This window comes from Argiope bruennichi, chromosome 3, assembly GCF_947563725.1.
Source record: "Argiope bruennichi chromosome 3, qqArgBrue1.1, whole genome shotgun sequence".
NCBI classification, from domain to species: domain Eukaryota; kingdom Metazoa; phylum Arthropoda; class Arachnida; order Araneae; family Araneidae; genus Argiope; species Argiope bruennichi.
Window position 1 is genome coordinate 68,328,826 of NC_079153.1, and position 18,922 is coordinate 68,347,747.

General features: G+C 29.1%; 1 protein-coding gene across 1 annotated transcript in view; it reads left to right on the forward strand.

Moving 5' to 3' along the window:
• The window catches only part of LOC129963478 (probable chitinase 10), an 88,176-nt gene that overhangs the window by 59,339 nt on the left and 9,915 nt on the right, over nt 1-18,922 (forward strand). The window contains exons 4-9 of the mRNA XM_056077885.1: nt 562-740; nt 9,633-9,757; nt 10,240-10,363; nt 12,155-12,340; nt 13,988-14,107; nt 17,752-18,043. Coding sequence (XP_055933860.1) covers nt 562-740; nt 9,633-9,757; nt 10,240-10,363; nt 12,155-12,340; nt 13,988-14,107; nt 17,752-18,043 — 1,026 coding nt within the window. The remainder of the gene's footprint in view (nt 1-561; nt 741-9,632; nt 9,758-10,239; nt 10,364-12,154; nt 12,341-13,987; nt 14,108-17,751; nt 18,044-18,922) is intronic.

Sequence of the window (18,922 nt, forward strand, 5' to 3'; positions counted from 1 at the left end):
ATTTGATTTCCATGTTTCTGATGAATAATTCCCTAATTTTTATTTCATTAAAAAAAAGTATTTAATTTTTTTTCATTCACTTTTAGTTTATAATGTTAAATGTATTTATCGTATTAACATTGTGGATCTTTGAAATTCATATTTCTTAAATTCACTAACCGATGATGTTGCTTATACAAAATATGTATATTAAATATATTATAAAATATAATTAACAATAACCGCTTAACTAATAATTAAACTCCAATATTTTTAAATATTTTATTGTAATCTAAAAACTTACGCATGTAGAATTTCAAAACCCTTATGCATTAAGAAATCAGAAAAAAAAAATCACTTACAAATTTATAATTTTCCCCATTTTTTTTTCTTTCTTTTTTTGCTTGCTTGTTTTATATTTGTAAATGTTAGTCGGGAATAAAAATAAACAAACATCAATTTATAAACACAAAACAAGCTTGTTAAAAAAATAAAAAAAGGTACCGAAAGTAAAGTCTATCGAAACAATAAATGAAACAACATTGATAGCAAATGCTAAATATTTTGCATTTTTCTGTCTAGGTGGTTGGTCCTTCGGTACACAAAGATTTAAAGAGATGGCCTCTAATAGGTACAACCGACAGTTGTTTGTCTTCAGTGCCATCCGATACCTTAGGGACAGGAACTTCGACGGACTCGATCTGGATTGGGAATTCCCTCGAGGTGGTGAAGACAAGAAGAATTTCGTCTTGTTACTTAAGGTAAGTTATACAGCAAGGATAAAATCTACACCTAGGTACTTACAGATTATTTTTAGAAGTACCTAATACATTTCATGACCGAAGACCTCTCATTTTTCCATCGTATAATTGAGTGATGATACAATAGATAAAATTTTAATGTCATAAGTAAAATCAGAATAATAAAATTTTAGAATGAAGTTAAATATGAGCACATTCATGGTTCGTCAGTAAAATTTTATAATTTTATTCGTCGTCTTCTAAAATTATCATCATTTCATTCACTATTCACCCCACAAAATCAAAACTTTAAAACCAAATACAGATTGGAAGGTAAGCAAGCATTTTTACTAAACGTAGTAACAATCTTTATACTGATTATTGACATAAAATTCACTTACCTATTTTTTATGACACGGTTCCTCATAAAATAAAAATATTAAAACAGAATACAGGTTTAAAGTTAATTTTTTTAACAAAACGTATGTTTAAACAATAATATTAATCTGCAGAATGGACATTAATATCAAGTGCATTCATCTTTATTTCTTAGTCATGGCTTTCGTCAAAAATCAAAACATTAGAACGGAAAAAGAGGTTTAAAGAAAAACTTTTTAACTAAAATAGGCTTAGAAGAAGTGATAAAAATCTCCACAAAAGTAATTAATATAAAATTCATCTATTTTTATTTTAGAAAACATGATTTCACTTTTCGCACGGAGCAAATTAAAAAAAAATTTTTTTTTAGAGGATCACAATTTTTCACTGTTTTATTCTATTTTTTTAGCCAAGAAGAAGCGAAAGAATATTTATATTCTTGATTTATAACACTACAGAAAGAAAACACATAGGGAACAAAATACAAAATGCTATCTTTCTAAAAATATTTACTTACATTATACGCGGTAGAGGAATGTGTTTGGATTATTTATAACAAGCCAAGGTTTCGCACTCCCGCTTTTATTTTATTTAATAACCTACACAAGTTTTTCTACGTTGTGAACCATCAATCAGACCAAATCTACTTAAATAATGCCATCCGACTTCAAAATGAAAGAATATGACAAAAGCTACAGAAATGACTACTAGATGTTTTCATGCTAGTACAAACATAATTTTATTCCATCCTCCCTTCTCCTGTCCCCCCCCAAAAAAAACCTGTTCCAGCCACAACTCTAAGATCATATTTCTCACTTCTTTATGAAACTGACATTTCCATCATTTTTTCCCACCTTATAATGTATTCGCATTCCTTAATGATACACAGCTTGACTGATGACTCTTTTCCAAACTTGACGTTTTCACTCGTTTGTTTGAGACAGTGAGAAATCGTTTCGAAGGAGTGAATTACAACAGTTTTCTTCACCGCTATAAAAGCATTCCTGATTAGTATTCAAAGAACAAAGTTTATTCCGCCGTCTATTTGATACGGTACTTTGTCTAAAGCGGTGTTGCAAACATAATGATACACTCTAAGCAATCAAAGCCTACAGCTTGCATTAACCTCGACTTTAAAAAAAAATCATAATTTTCTTTTCACTTTAATTGTTGTTTGTAAAGAAGTGTGTTCGATTTTCACCTTAGGTGAAAGGTGTAAAGACAGGCGATAGATAGTAAAAATAATTGATTTTCTATGCCTTTGTTTAATTTTTCTTGCTTCATGTAAAAATGGAATTTTGTAATCATTTTTGTCAACTGTGTAATCCATCTCACTTCTTTATATTTCACAGCTCTAAAATTTTATATAAATGCCTGGTCCTGGTAATAATGCTTTCTATAATACCTTCAGATTTTAATTATAAATTAGTAGATTAATTTTAATTAGATTTTGATTCAATATGAGTTCAATCTTGTAGTGAATTTGAAAAAAAAATGATTCTAATATTCCATAGTATTTCTAAATATGAATTATAAAATATATTAAAGACTATAAAACAGAAGTGAATAAAAAAAAATCATACACAATTTCATAGATGAAATAAAAATTACGTTCAATTACTTTAAAAAAATGTGGTAGTAAAAATAAAATATCAAAACATGTGATGCCAAAAACAGTTCTGAAAAGAAATTATGCCATAAAAAATATCAAAAGAATAAAAATTTTCAAAAATTCATTAAAAAATAAAATTGATTAAAATCCAATTTTATAAGAATACTTCTATCATACCCTCACTGTTTTATGATTTCGTTTTTAATTAAAAATAAGTCCTTGAGTCGCTGAAGCAATTCACTAGAAGCTGGAAATGATACAGGTTGAACACAAAAACATTCCCTGATTACAAAAAATTATAATTAAAAAATGGTATAATTTAGCATATGATTATTTCAATGTACGTAAAAATATTTATAAAGATTTTAATAAAAACCACTGAAATTCACTGACATAAATGGTTTTTGGTAGTTCGAAGAATGTAAAGGCGGTACCATATTCCTGCTACGTATTTCAAGTTATTTCAGCTATCACACTAAACACAGCATCTGCAACTCTAAATTTGGAAGTACCAACATCTTCAAAACGCACTGCCAAACACCTTGCCATTTTTGAAATCCAAACATTGTCATTGGATAGTAACGGCCGATTTCAATTCTTGGAACCGAAGAACACATTGAAATTTTGCTTTCGTTAATGCCATTTTCACTATAATGGCATCAACAAAGGAAAATAATGATCCAACTGATGGAATATAAAATCACTATTTCTGCATTGGTTGTGTTATTTGTTTGGTCTAAAATAAATTTAATCACAAGCCGATTCCACAGTAAACATTTTGCAGTGTAATATCCAATGGTTCCTTCATAATTTATTTTAATAATCAAGTAATATCTTAATGATTGCCTTGTATAATATGCTGTAAACTTAATGACTGCTTTCTATAATATATTGTGTGATAGAGGCTTATCGGCTCTCCTTTACCACACTCATCCATTTGAGCTAAGTTTACTTGTTCTTTCCATATCTTTAACCAATTAGCCTGAATTTTAAAAAACAGGCTTGATTAAAGCACCCATAATAATTTTAAAATTTTACATTCCAGATTTAAATATCGCTTACCGAATAGTATCCATACACATGTATTCAAAAGCAAACAATAAAATAGAGGTGCCGATGGCTTTAAGGAAGATCTATCAAGAGAATATTGATATTATAATATTTGGAATAAGCGTTATAAATACATAGCTTTCTGAATGATAACCTTGATAATGTTCCTGAATATTAAAATTCGAATTTCACAACTAATTATTAGATCCTGGAATCCGAATTCGTTGTCAGTCGCGTTCTACTAAGATTATTGCACAACTCTTAATTGTTATGCTTAATGAATCCAACAATACAAGAAGTCCATCTCGAGTAACTGCCGAAGAATAATTCTATGTCGTTTGATCGGCTGATTCCATTCAATTCCCTTCATAGAAAATAGCACATAAATTTCCATTGATTTTCTACAGCAAACTTAAATTCCAGAATGTAGGAGCCAACCTTAGTATGCATTAAGCTAATACATAATCTTTCCGGAAAATAAATCACCTTCAGAAACACTTATCCAAAAAATTTCGAGCCGATATCTTTTTTAAATGCATGATGATGTGAATTCCAGTAACCCTTTTTGTACTTCAATTCTAACTGTTCAATAAGTTGCAAGCTACTCTAAGTATTTTGAAGATTAATTTTTAAATCCTGTCTTGAGTCATTATTTTTATTGATTTAGGCCAAATTAAACGATCCAATGCAATTAATCCAATGCAAGCAAAATTAAAGGACGAATGATCAAGTATATGTATTTCTAAAATTAGGAAAATATCAAAATTCTTCCTAAATATTTAATTATTTATTTATTTTTGAGTATGATCATAAAAATAGTTGAATTTATCAACGTCCTCGAAACATGGAAGTATGCATTTATAAATATTTTTTTCGAATCCCATAATAAAGTTACCCAATATACTACGTGGCTTAATAATCTTAAACTTCTTATCCAACTGTCTAGTTATGTATTTTCGTATTAATATTTTCTCACTGTTAAATAAGTTTTAATTTCAAAACTGCAATTAAGTATCGATTATGTTAATTGCGGAAAATTTTAAACGCCAAATCATTAGAGAGTTTTTTTCTTTTATTTTAAGATAATTAGCGGCCATAAATCATGAAAAACTGACACACTTCTCAACGGGGAGCGTTTGTTTTTTCTACTTCGTACTAGCAACAAATAGAAATAAATAAAAAGATGAATGTCTGGGTCAATAGCTTTATGCTAATAGGTATGACAAGTTAGATCTGTATGACAGGCGCGTCAATTATCTTTTGAATATGTATTAGGAAAATTGTGTTATTTGAAACCTAATATTTCATAAGACTATAATAAAATAATAAAAGCAAGGGCATATACAAAATTTCTTTTTTAAAGTGATAAGTAATTAAATTATCAATTAAATATTCTTAACTAAGCATTTTCCTTCTTCAGATTAAAAGTTTCAGAAATTAATTTTTTTATTTAAAAAAATTTATCATCGCAATAATTTTTTTTAAAAAGACAAAAGTGGTTGTAAGACAAATATGAATTACTGTACAGGATAGTATTAAATTAAAATTTTAAATTTTTCAAAAATGTTTCTAGTCAAACTAAAATTTTCAAAAACTAAATTTGGACTTCTTATATTATTTAATATTTAAGTAAAATTTTTTTAATGAATAATATTTTCCCACTTGTTTATATGAAAAGAAGTAGTTATTTAGAACTTTTGTTACAAACTCAATTTCGAAATAATATCACTACACATGTATTCAAAAGAAAACAATAAGAAAAAGTTTTTCCACCCTTTTTAAAATAGATTCCCTGAATTATACAGCAAATATACGCATCACCAAACATGAATCGTATTTCAGTCTTTGAGCTAATATAATAAAACAACTAAAACAAAGGAGCTAATTGAAGCTGTTGTTGTTGTTTCTAATGGCACTTGTCAATAAAATTGTCTATGACAAGCTGCATTTACTTTTTAAATTTTCCTTTATGTAACATCTTTAAATCAGATTTTCTATGTTGCGGCATTTCGGACAAGAATTTTCATATTTCTCAGTATCCTACATCTCAGTGAATATTGCACCATCACATAAAAAAAAATATTTTGGAACTTAAAAATAATAATGTCAATGTAATTTTTGAGTTTGTATTTCAGTTCCTCGTATATACGAAGTATACATTGCAAAATGATTCTCAACTTACCACTTTTCTCTCTGAATTAAAAAAAAAGATATCTCTGTCTGTACGTCAAAACAATAACTCAAAAATTCAAAGAATAAATCGAAAGTAATTTGGCATTTGGGTTTACATCAAAATTGCAAATTGGCATACAATTTTGTTCAAAATGAGTCAACGATCACAAAAGCCTTTCTAAAATGCATATTCAGATGCCTTTATACCGTCAAAATATACAAAAAAAAATCGCCGTATGTATGTAGGTTTTGACCTGTGTTTTTTCATTAAAAACAATATTTTTATTTTCTGGTACGTGAAGGATATACAAAGTATTGTAATCGTCAAATAATTCGACTTTGAGATTTTGTCACTTTACTGAGTTTTAATCTAACCTGAGTCTGAAAATATGTTTCTTAATTACGACTTACGAAGATAAAAAGCAATTAGAAAATAGATGTTTAAGTTATAGAAAAATTCAAAATAAACTTAATCATGGAAAAATCTTTCGGCAATTAAGTAGTCAAAACTGAAAAATATTTTTTTATGTAACAAATATTTTTAACTAACAAACTTCACATTTTTTGAATTGAAAATTGTAAAAATATACAATGACCAGTGGGTTGGTCGCGACGAAATTTTCTCACATGCTCTCCAATAAATATTTTATCTCCATCCCCATTTCCACACAAAATTGTGAACCTAGAGCAAGGCCATGAACGCCAAAAGTGTAAATCATTCTTATTAATGGCATACAATTAATACTAACTTACGTATTATTAATCCCATTTCGTTGGCAAACAATTGTTATGAAAGAGCCTGTTTGGCGATTAATTGCTAAGTAAGGTTAATACTAGAGTACCAAAAAATAGAATATATATTTTGAATGTGCTTTTACAGACCGAATGAAACTGAACATTGACACAGAACTACAGTTATAGTCACAACATCACACACCAAATTCCAATCGTTTAACTTGTTGCAATTTTGAATTATAGCATTTGCTTACATGCTAAAGAACAGACAGAAAAGCGGATAATATCTCAACGGATTTAGCTCCAAATTTGATATATCGATGAGAATTTCAGACACTGAAACTATGAACCAATTTTTATTTATAATTTTCTTTTGTTTTTATCACTCTTACTTGTGCTGTGACAATTAGACAGACCTCTTCTGAATGGGTATCTTTCAAAATTTGAGATAAATCTTTAAATTTGGTGTTGAAATTATATACCAAGTTTTCTAGGGTTACCTCAAAGCATTTTTGAATTATTGGGATCATAGACAGACATAATTCCATTAGATCGGATTTAAAGGACGAGACTCGTGGGTCTGAGACATAAAGATTCGAATCAAAATCTTGATTCGGAATTGTTTGATGATTACAGTCTTTGTCTTACAGTCTTTTCTCTTTGTTGTTGTTACTTAAGGCACTTTACAAGCCCGCTGACAGATCTGTCAGTGATTTAAGCCGAGTTAGGGTCCCTTGTTTTTTCAGTAGCACCAACTAGGTGCAAGAGTACGACTTACCTACTTCATGTGCTTTGCTTGCACAACCCATTTTTACACGGGGACACATTCACACACCTCACATATAGAGCGTAGAAGAGGAACAACCATGCCGGAGTCGGGACTCGAACCCGAGGCTCCCAGATGACGGGGAAGACGCCTATGCCAGGACGTCGGCCCTTCCTCTTCATAAACTTTGTATACAATAAAATATAGAAATCGGAAGGAACCTCCAGCGGGAAAGACAGTTTATTGTACTTCTAGAGTACTTTTATTAATCCAACAACAAGAAGACCTAATCCCCAGCTAAAATATTCAATTAACAATAATTTTAATCCCATGCGTTGATGATATATGAAAATAAGCGGAAAACGCTAGTATTCTCTATTCTAGCCAATCTTCCTGGTTTTCTTACCTTTGTACCAAACGATTTATTATAATCTATCTATTTGCTTTTTCAGCATTTCCGTTTTTGTGATAAATACTAAATATTCATCAATGTTGCCACCAAAACCTTATTTTCAGGTCACCGAATTAGCAAACTCATTATCTCTGAACTATAATTAGAGATCCAGCTGGCTACTTTGAAATTAGATGTTTCCTGAACTCCTAAGGAGAAGAAATTGAAAACAAATATTAGCACACGCTACTTAAAATATTTTTAACACTTGAACTTTTACAACGCAGCGGGAAAATAATGCCACTTATCCTATATACATATTTTCTGTTTATGGGCTTATTTTAGATACTACCGAATTATTTAAAGAAGAAAAAAAAAAGGATTGCAGATTTTTCAGATGTGGAAATTATTGTAAAATTTTCCACATCTTTTAAGCTTTCCTGCTCACTTTTGTACTCTGCTGAAAGTAAATTTTAATTGTATTCTTATTTCACATAATTATTTTTATATGGGATTTTACCACAAACAGTATTGGTATTTAACCTTAAAAATGTATTGAAATTAGGATTGTATTTTTTTTTTAATATAGTATACGGTAATTTATATATCAAGTAATGGATGCATGAATACAAGGTAGCCACCAAATAATCACGTATGACTTTCGTTATTTCTATGCTATACTTGTGAAAATTTCCAAATATATTTGATGCAAAGTAGATTATTTATATGCAACTATGCATTGATATAGTTGCAAATTGCATAATGTGCAATAAATGTATTCCAAATATATTAAAGAATATTTTATATTCCAATCTGCATATAATATTCACAAATGAATTTCACTTCAAATTTTACACAAGCACAAGAATTGTAACTTCATACCTTGATGAGGAAAGTTAAGTAAGCAGTAACTCAAGATGTAAAACCTTATTCGAAAGGGAAGAGACAAAAATATGAGCATAATGTCAGATACTGAAATTAAATAATATAGAAATAAAATTAATATTCCATAATTTTTTAAATCATGAAAATCATAAAAATATTATATTTCTTTCTATTAAAAAATTATTTCATTTACTTACTTTTAATAATCAAAATAAAAGAGTAATACTACAAAAAAAGCAATGTTTCTCATTCATATTGTTGCAGAAATCATCAGATGGGTAATGGGTGCAAGAATTGCTCAATATGCTGGCTAACGGATAATGTCATTTTATTCCACAAGGAAGCATAAGGAGAAAAATCACTATTAGGGCTTACACAAAGAACAACATTCGTAAAAACATCACAAACAAATAGAAAAAAGCAGTAAGCGCTTAGAATGCAACTAGAGAGCTCGCTTCGTGATCAACAATTCAACGAGAGAAACGATACCATGTGCACATTTACATTTACACATCTCTACGATGGTCAAACGAATTTTTCATGGATCTCGAGCCCCAGCTGCTATTTAAGAGATGGCCATAAATCTTGTATTTTTTAGAATCCTCATTTTTGTGACCAAATTCTTCTTCAAGTAACCAACTTTGTCGCCAAGTTGAAATGGTCACCGATCCGGTATCCATTAAAAATGTCTATAAATCTTTCTTCTTTACAATAAAACTATAACCACTCAATCAAGCACTATTACAGATTTGTAAATATAATAATTATTTTTTTACCCAAAATAATGCTTTAAATTCACAATTTAAAAGAAATTTATTCCAGTGAAACAAAGTTTTCTTTAATATAATTAATTGAGTTAAACATTTGATTTTATTTAAGAAACAAACTTTGTTTTTAGATCTTTATATAATTATTCCTTTCTAGGAACTGAGAGAAGCTTTCGAAGAAGAAGCCAAAGATAAGAAAATGCCTCGTCTTCTCCTTACCATTGCAGTTTCGGCAGGTTCCGAAACTATCCGATCGGGCTACGATGTACCAGCTGTTGCAGCGTACGTACACATTTCTGTAATACGCAATTTTTATATGATAATGTTTTATATATTAATATAGTATCTGCAAATTGTACCATGCATGATGCGCATCATTTGAAAAGAAAAAATTGACCAAAACTCTTTATAGAACATATCCCTGGACTTTGAGCTACCAAATTTAGAACGTAATTATTTCTTAAGGTAATAAGGGTAATACCTAAATTTAGTTCGGTTTCTGATTAAATAATGTTTCTTACTAATAATATTTAATGTCTAATGTTAATTCTGTAATGTTTAATGTTTCTTACTTAATAACTCCCGGTCATTTAATTATGCATGTATTATTTTTAAATCACTTTAGAAATTCAAGAAATGATCGAAGTGCTGATCCCGAGTATGTTTACAATGCAAATATAAAATGAATTATTAATAAGTTCATTTTCTACTATTTCTTAGAAATATTTTGTTCAACATCGTTCCCTTTTATTCTTCCTTTTCAGTTATTGCGATTTCATTAACATTATGTCTTACGATTTCCACGGTAAATGGGAAAGTCAGACAGGCCACAACAGTCCTCTTTACGCTCTCTCAACAGAATCCCAATGGAGAAAACAACTTTGCATGGTACGTATTCTATAATTTAAGTTCATTTCATTCATATCCTAGTAAAATAAACAGGGATTCATTATTTGTATCTAACTTATATGAATAATATCTTTTTATTCATAATTTTGCTGGCAAAAATATATTGTTATTCATTTCTTTTTTTCTATCTGTTTTCTATCTCTATCTGTCTTATCCGAACAAAGTGTTTTAGCATAATTTGAATAATTTTAATCTTCAATTGGAAATTTTGAAATTGCTGTACCGTTGCTTTGATAACTAATTATAAAACACATCAACATATTTTGAATTTTTTTTTATATTATAAAAAGTGCTCATAATTAAAGGTTTGAATTTCCTTAAATTATTTCTTAGAAATGTTAACAAATTATAAATAGTTTAGAATATTCTATTTTCAGGAATAGATAATTGGCATTTACGTCTTCTTTATGGAAATACTTTTAAATATATTATAATAATATCATGATTCTTATCTTTAGTAGAATAATTAAAAGGGAATAAATAATGGTTCTATAATATAGTAATAGAGGCTTTAAAACTTTTCGATTTAACGGCATTTCAGAAATAACATTTATTAACTACTTTGGGAGTACAATAAACACAATTTTACTATGGTAATAACAGATTATTTCATTTATCGAAATTCAAAATTTGATATCTGGTTTTCGAAATTATAATAATATTTTATTAATATCTGATATTATCAAAATATATGTCAAATTTTCAGCATTTCATACAGCCGAGACCTCTGTTGCTTTTTTAATTTGTTATTGCATTTTCACAAATGTGTCGGAAATTACTTAAGGAGACAGGTTTGTTATTAACAACAAACTTACTAATTAATTATGTTAATTAACCAAGTTAATTAGCATAATTAATTGACTCCTACGTCAAAACTTTTCCATTACGGCTATAATTTTTTTTTTTTCTGAATCGATTTTTCTTCGAAAAATTAATCTTTCAATAAAATTTTATGGAATTCTGTTGATCATTTTGAGAGTTATAGGGTTTTGAAAAAGGACTTTTAAAATTTAAATTAATCTTATGAACTTTCTATGATGCCTATGAAACTATTCAATATTTTATAATTTTTTTTTACTTTTTTTATTTATTGATAGAAAATTACATAAATAAGTGAATTTCATAAAATCACGAAATAAATGCAAAAATAACACAAATTGGATATTTTTCATGAAATTTAAAATGTGAATTTGGGAAAAAGTAGTCTAACATCGTAAAATTTTTCCATGGGAACAAAAGTGACATATTAAAATACTGGGATTCAAATAAGTCGTGCGCGTATCTCAAATAGTTTTTGAAATTCCACAATAGTTATAAAATTCCCATAATCGATTACAACGCCCTTTTTAAAAAATTTATGCAACGCCCTTTATATTATTTATACAACGCCCTTTATATTAAATTTATTTGTATTTGTAGACATATTTTTCACGAAGTGCGAGCTTCAATAGCTACTGTAATATCGCAATTAGTTAAATATTAAATTTATCTTCAGATGAGACGATGTTAATTTATTATGAATTGTGTTTTCTTTAAAAAACAAAAACAAAAAACATTTTTTTTTTTTAGTCAAACTATGTAAAATTTGATTGCGAAAACAGCAAAAATTAATCAATATTTTTCTTTAGAGAATAAAATACGTTATGATGTGTTTCATATTGTATTTTACTCTTTAAAACTTGACATCGGTATTTCACTTAGTTATCAGTCACCATCTTATGAACATTTTTAAAATACATTTCGAAACCATTCTTTTTTTATTTTAATCAGGAATTCGGAGTGAAACTGTGGGAAAAGATGGGCGCCCCCAAGGAAAAGATCATTGTTGGACTGGCCACTTACGGAAGAAGTTTCACCCTAGCTAGTCCCGACAAAACTGGGATGAATGAAGCTTCCCGAGGTGGTGGTAAGGCAGGAACCTTTACCAGAGAAGAAGGATTTTTAGCTTATTATGAAGTAAGTATAAGACATTGATCGAAGTTAGATTTTATATCGAAACCAATCAAGAGCCAAGAATCATGCGAGCATTTGTGCAAGCTATGCTGACCAAAATGTGGTATTTCATGATTTTTGCTTCTTAATTGCAATGACTATCTGTTCTCTTTGTCGCTAGTAATCGCATAAAATAACTACTACATCTGAATCAAAGATAACTTATAATTACTACTTTTGTATTAAAAAATAAATAGCTTATGTATATGCGCGTGCGTGAAATAAATTCAAATTATTACTTTCTAAAATTATTTCTCTTTTTAACCCTTCAAATTCAAATCTAGAAAACATTTCTAATTTGCATGTTTTCGGCTCATCTCTGGCGGCATAATAGCTATCAATTCAACTGTCTAAAAATATTGGACAAGCAAGTATTAAGTTTTCGTTCTAGTTTCATCTGGAATGCGCAGAATCTCTTTTTCGAGCTGGTATACGTTACCAACTTCGTCTTTCATCCAATAAATTTTGGTTTTAAAATTCTCATTCATCAACTTTTATTTTCTTTCCAAGGATCGTGGCTAAGATTCGACGAAAATAATAAAGGAGAAATAAAATTATAACCTTAATAAGTTTCAAGTTTAAAATAAGCTGAGTTATGAAATTTTATCATTAATATATTTGTATCTGGATTCTGTGGACAACAGTGTTTATTATCTTTATTATATGCATATTTATTATTTAATATTAAAGTGCTCAACAGTAGTATATCCCTGCACTTGGAAGCATGATAATTCCTCGTGAATGAGGTTGTACACGAATGGGAGGTCCCAAATTGAATTTAATCCCTAAATTTTATTTAGCCACTTAATAGACTTCGTATAAAGATCTTGACTTAATACAAGTACAAATGTATATAATTAGGACAATAAAATACAACAGAATACAAAAACGCATTCTATTATAAATTACAATTGAAAATGTATAGGAATTAATGGCAATAAAAAAAGCAGAAAACAAATTATCAAACGGAAAATTGCTCTGGAGTATCTCATTAGAGAGGTTTGGCATGAATTGAAATAAAATTAAAAAACACTCTATATACTCAAAGAAATAGGGAGGAAGATTTAAACACAGTAATATATGTCGATGAGTGCACCTTTCTGGTCGGTGGTTTTATAGTATTCGCATTTGATATTAGTTACTTCTCTGTACCACTGTTTCTTCGGAGATCTTCATAATATAATTCCATGTCTGAATTTGAAACTATATCATTGACCTTATAAATTAGATTTATGTTTTCTTAAAACTAAAATTTAAGTCGCATTTTTGGAAACTTCATTCTTTAATACATAAGTATTGTATAATTGATGATAATCAGAATTCTTAAGCATACATTTCTCTTTAAAGCTTTGTATTTAAAATCGAAGTATTTTGTGTATGTGCGTGTAATGAAAAACGAAGCGTCTTATTTTAGAAAGGGAAATATAATGAATTGGTGAAATATTCTGTGCAGTCACATATATAGTCTAGTTTTCATTAAGAATAATAATTAAACTCAGCATATGGAATCAGCGCATCATAAAAATAAAATTATAATTATGACATTAATTTCCATAAAATATATTTATTGTCGTTATTAATATTACTTTTGCAAACTTTCCTTGTCTTTAGGTTTGTGATTTTATAAAAAAAGGAGCCAAGTACGTGTGGGACGATGAACAAAAAGTGCCCTACGCTTTTTATGGAGATCAATGGGTTGGTTTTGACGACGAAAAAAGTATTAGAATTAAGGTAAGTTCATATTTTGAGTTCAATATTTTATAATATCGATCAAGTTTAAATATGAAATGTTCTCGAAAAAAATTGCTGTATTACTTAAAATTTATAGTTAATTTGATATATAGACAAACGCAAGACATGAACTACAATGATGCATTTTCACTATTCGAAATTTGACCCAACATTCTGTAACATTTTTAAACGCATCCCTCTTCTAATGAATTTCGACCTTCTTTATGAAATAGAATCAACAATGTTTGAAGCAAAACATAACATATGTATCAATAACTTCCTTGGAAAAAGATTCTGATTTCAAAAAATTAGAAATATATACACAAACGTGGATTTACCTAGTGAATATAAGAATTGTGAGGTGGAACAGAGATAGCCGAATTCTTATTTGGCCATTTTTATGATTCCAAACTAAGTGATCAGCCTTTTGGCTTGCAAATACAGATTTGCTGAAAATATCAATGATGACATAAGTCAATACATCTTCTCTTGTTTACTGCTGAACACATCAAAAGTAATATAAAAATGATAATATATTTCTCTGAAGTTATGGTTAAACAATTACGGATTAAAGAAATCGAGAGGTTGCTTCTTATATGCAATCAGACGTTTTCTCCAAATTTAGAATTGAACTATCTTTGCCACACAAATCAGTTTATGAATATCCCTTGCTTTTCTTTTTTATTATTTATTTCTATTTTAGTTCCTTTTATTTTTATTTTCTTTATTAATTCCCTTTTTCATCAATTTAATATTTTTATTGGCTTTTTATTTTCTCAAACCTTACTGTTTTATATAACATGTGGTGGAGGTTATGCTGTTTTTGTCACTTCACCAACGTAGTTCCCCACCCCCTAATTCAATATTTTTCTTTCTCTCTCTCTTCATATCCAGTATGTGTCTCTTTAGGCCTTTTACGGAAGGGCTATTCTTTTACAACTAAATTCTAAGTTTCTAATTATTCTTAAATGAGCTCACTTTTTATGTAACATTGCTCTTGGCCGCACCATATAATCAAGAAAATAAAATATCTTTCAAAGAGTGTTGCATTTTAGTCAAAGCACTCAATACATCAAAATATTTTTTTCAATATTGTAATTAAATTTTCACGTTAAAGCACTACATATCAAATTCTCAGTTTTCGATTTTTTAAGAACAAAAATTTAATTATTGAAAACGTGTATAATTATGTTATTAAGGCACATTATTAAAAATAAATTAGTGATATAAATGACTTACGTGCACTAAGAAAAAAAAAGCAGAAAATTATTAGCTACTGACTCGAGTAATGATCTTTGTTGCTCGGTAATGATCCATATTCAGAAAATAATCAGGACCTGCCAATTCTTTAATTATTCTTCAAATGACGCCGCCCCTTTCCCAGAACTTTGCAATTAAATTACCACAGTCTCTAAATTTTATGATGAGTGGGTTGGCTTTTATCAAGAATTTTGCAATTTAATAACCACAATTCATTACAATTCCCGTAGATGGTGTCAATTCTTACTCAGAACATTGCAATAAAATAACCACAATCTGGAGAGTTAATATTTTTTGTGAAGATAAATTCGATTATATGCGTGAATGTTTAAAACTATGTCTTTCAAATTGTTTAACCGACAAGAATAAGAGTATTAGATAAAATGATTAATTTTTGTTAATTTACAGAAAAGGGCGTACATTTTCAAACAATTGTAATATATTATATTGAATCTAGTACAAATCGATATATAAAGAAGATACAGTTGAAGGACAAACAACAATAAAAACAGCAATATATATACGGCACAAGCTGCTCTAGAGTATTGCTAAAATATTTTCACATTATTATACTACTATGGTCAAAAAATGTAGAAATTGCTTCGTTTAAATGCATATATACTAGAAATCATTTATTTATTTAATTTTCTTAGGTTTTATATAAAACCTTTTGACTATATACTATCGTCAAAATAAGTTTATTTTTAATGAAAAACTGCTTTTAATTTCTTCGGTTTTCGGCCGAATGTAACTGTTTATAAAACTATATTAACGTCCCGTTTCAAAACCACATCAGGTTGTTTGGGAACTATCCTCGTAACTATGAAACGTGGTTCGATGACAAGGATAACCTGGGTTCGCATCTCCTTCTTTACCTTTTCTTATTCCACTAGTGGAATGACATTTGGCCCTAACGGAGTTAGCGTGTACTGTGTTCGCTTGCGCGGTAGTTCTGTGGACATCAGTCTCGGTCTCTAGAATCAGATCTTATCACCAGGCCATTGTAGCCAATAACTGAGATAAAAATATGCAGTGGGAGGATAATTGACGTCACTAGATGCTGTTTATACTTTAGTTCTTCCGTAGGATCAAGTTTTGAATCTGAACTACTTTAGCCCTGAAATTGAGATAATATCGCCAGGCCATTGAAGGAGATGAAATCTTTTAAATAATGCAATACCTTTAATATTATATATATGATAACTTTAGTTTTATTATAAAATCCCAGACACATTTTATACAATAATAATACGGCGTTAAGAATATCGATTAGCATCGTAAAAATATCTTTGAACATCTTTACAACAATAGTGTGTAATCCATTGGTCAATATTTATTTAGAAAACTCTACTTCTCCCTAATACTAACTATAAAAACAGAAAGATTTAACAAACTTTTAAAATGCTAAGAATACTAATGGCCTACTAAGAGAATTAAATGGAAATTTTGTATTCTAAATAGGTAAATAAAACTAATAATCTATATGGGAAAAGTTTCAGATGCGTGTTCCAATGGATGCCTAAGATCATTTGTTTTCAGATGTGTATAAATAAAGCATTTAGAATCAGAAACTCGGTAGAATTTGGAAGAAAAAAAAGATATTTCATAAAGATATTTTGACTGAAATTTGTAGTCATGCTATGTTCACTCTACCATGATATAACAAGTTTTTCTATCGTCTATGGAATAAACAACATGTTATCAACTATATCCTTTTATTAGCAATGAGGAGAACTATCAAGCCTTAGAGTAGGCGAACTACAGAATTCTAGTTATTATCTAAGGAAATTCTATTCTAGTTATTATTTAAGGAAATTCTATTCTAGTTATTATTTAAGGAAATTCTATTCTAGTTATATTAAGAAGAATTATTCTGTTTAATATCTATGTAGTTTACAAGATGAATAAGAAAATGGTTGCAATATCACGAAATTTAGAAGATAAATGAATCGTACAATTTTTAATTGCACTATGATGTCGTGGAAATGGTCTCCAAAAGAAAAGCCCATGTTCAACATGTTCAGAATGAACAAAGCTTGTAACAATTAATATAACACGGCTTTCATTTCTGACAATTTCACGGAATCATGGATATGAAATACGATTCAACTGTAATTAAATATAATTAACCAATATCTCCATGGAATATATGGTCGCCAAAGACGACTAATAGGTTTAAAGTCGTAGATCTGGAATCATTTCAATCATACATGCTCATCATCCTACTCAAAACGATTACATTACCAGGTTACTATTAATAGGTGGGGTTTTGGGGTTGATCACGTGCTCTACCATCAGATTATTGATTGCAGTGATCCCGTTGCATTTCTGATGTTGTTTATTTATTTATACATTTCACATGATACCAAATTATATTTTTACAGCTGAAATGGATCAAAGATAACGGCTATGGAGGTGCCATGGTCTGGACTTTGGACATGGACGATTTCCATGGTACTTGCCTCAACGATATAAAATATCCTCTCATAGGAGCTATGGGCGAAGAATTGCTGGGTCAACCCAAAAGAACAGTCACTGATTTGGCAGCTCTATCTAAAAAAGTCGCCAAGACTCTTCCACCTACTCCAGTTCCTGTTTTACTCAAGGTTGACCCTGTACCCCGAAAGAAGGATGACGGAGAAGAGGAGATAGCAACGGAAGCAAAATCTGATCCTGGTAAATCCAAAGTTTGTTATTAGAATAATGAATGTTGAGAACTCTTTTTTCTAAAAAGTAGAGATATATTTATTAAACTTGATCACAGTTTTATCAAAACAATATTAGGAATGTTTTAATTTCCCCACCTAATTTTCCTTATACTGATGATATTTTATTATTGCGAGAAGTGGTTTAATTAAACTGTTGAATTTACCAACTTTTAATGCCTTAAGTTCAAAAGTTTTCTTTAAATGCTAAGATTCTATATTGCGATTTCGCCTACCAAATTACAGAAAAAAATTTATTGTATGTATTTTAACTTAATTTATTTCAATTAGATTTAGATAGGCATTTACTTTAGTTAAGAAACTGTTTAGCATTATCACATAAACTTGAACATCCAATACACTGTGAAAAGTCCTGACTATTAAAATCTCTGATCTAAAATCTGAAACTTTCTGATCCCTGAAAACTTATTTATTGATCAGCCAATATTGGCTTATTGATCGTATTTTTATGAATGATATTTTTGCTTAATTTTAGTTTCTCTTGATTTGAAATATTTTTCATTACTGTACTTAAATACATTCGACACATAACCGTAACCACAAAGTTTAATTAAGGAAAGCAAAAACTTCCTTGTTTAATTTTTTAATTATTATTACGTCAAGAAAATCAATCAGATACTTAATTGATAAAACTTGTAGAATAATTAGATGCAGAGAAAGGAAGTTATTACGAATAAACTTCACTCGCATGACTGCAATAATTTGCATGCATGTTCAGTAATCTATTTTTTCATTAAAACAGTGGTAAGATTAATGTATGGTTTCTTGCCAGGCACGTCAAAAGCGTGCCAATCGTCCAAAAATCGTCATCTTGGATGGCTAACAGATA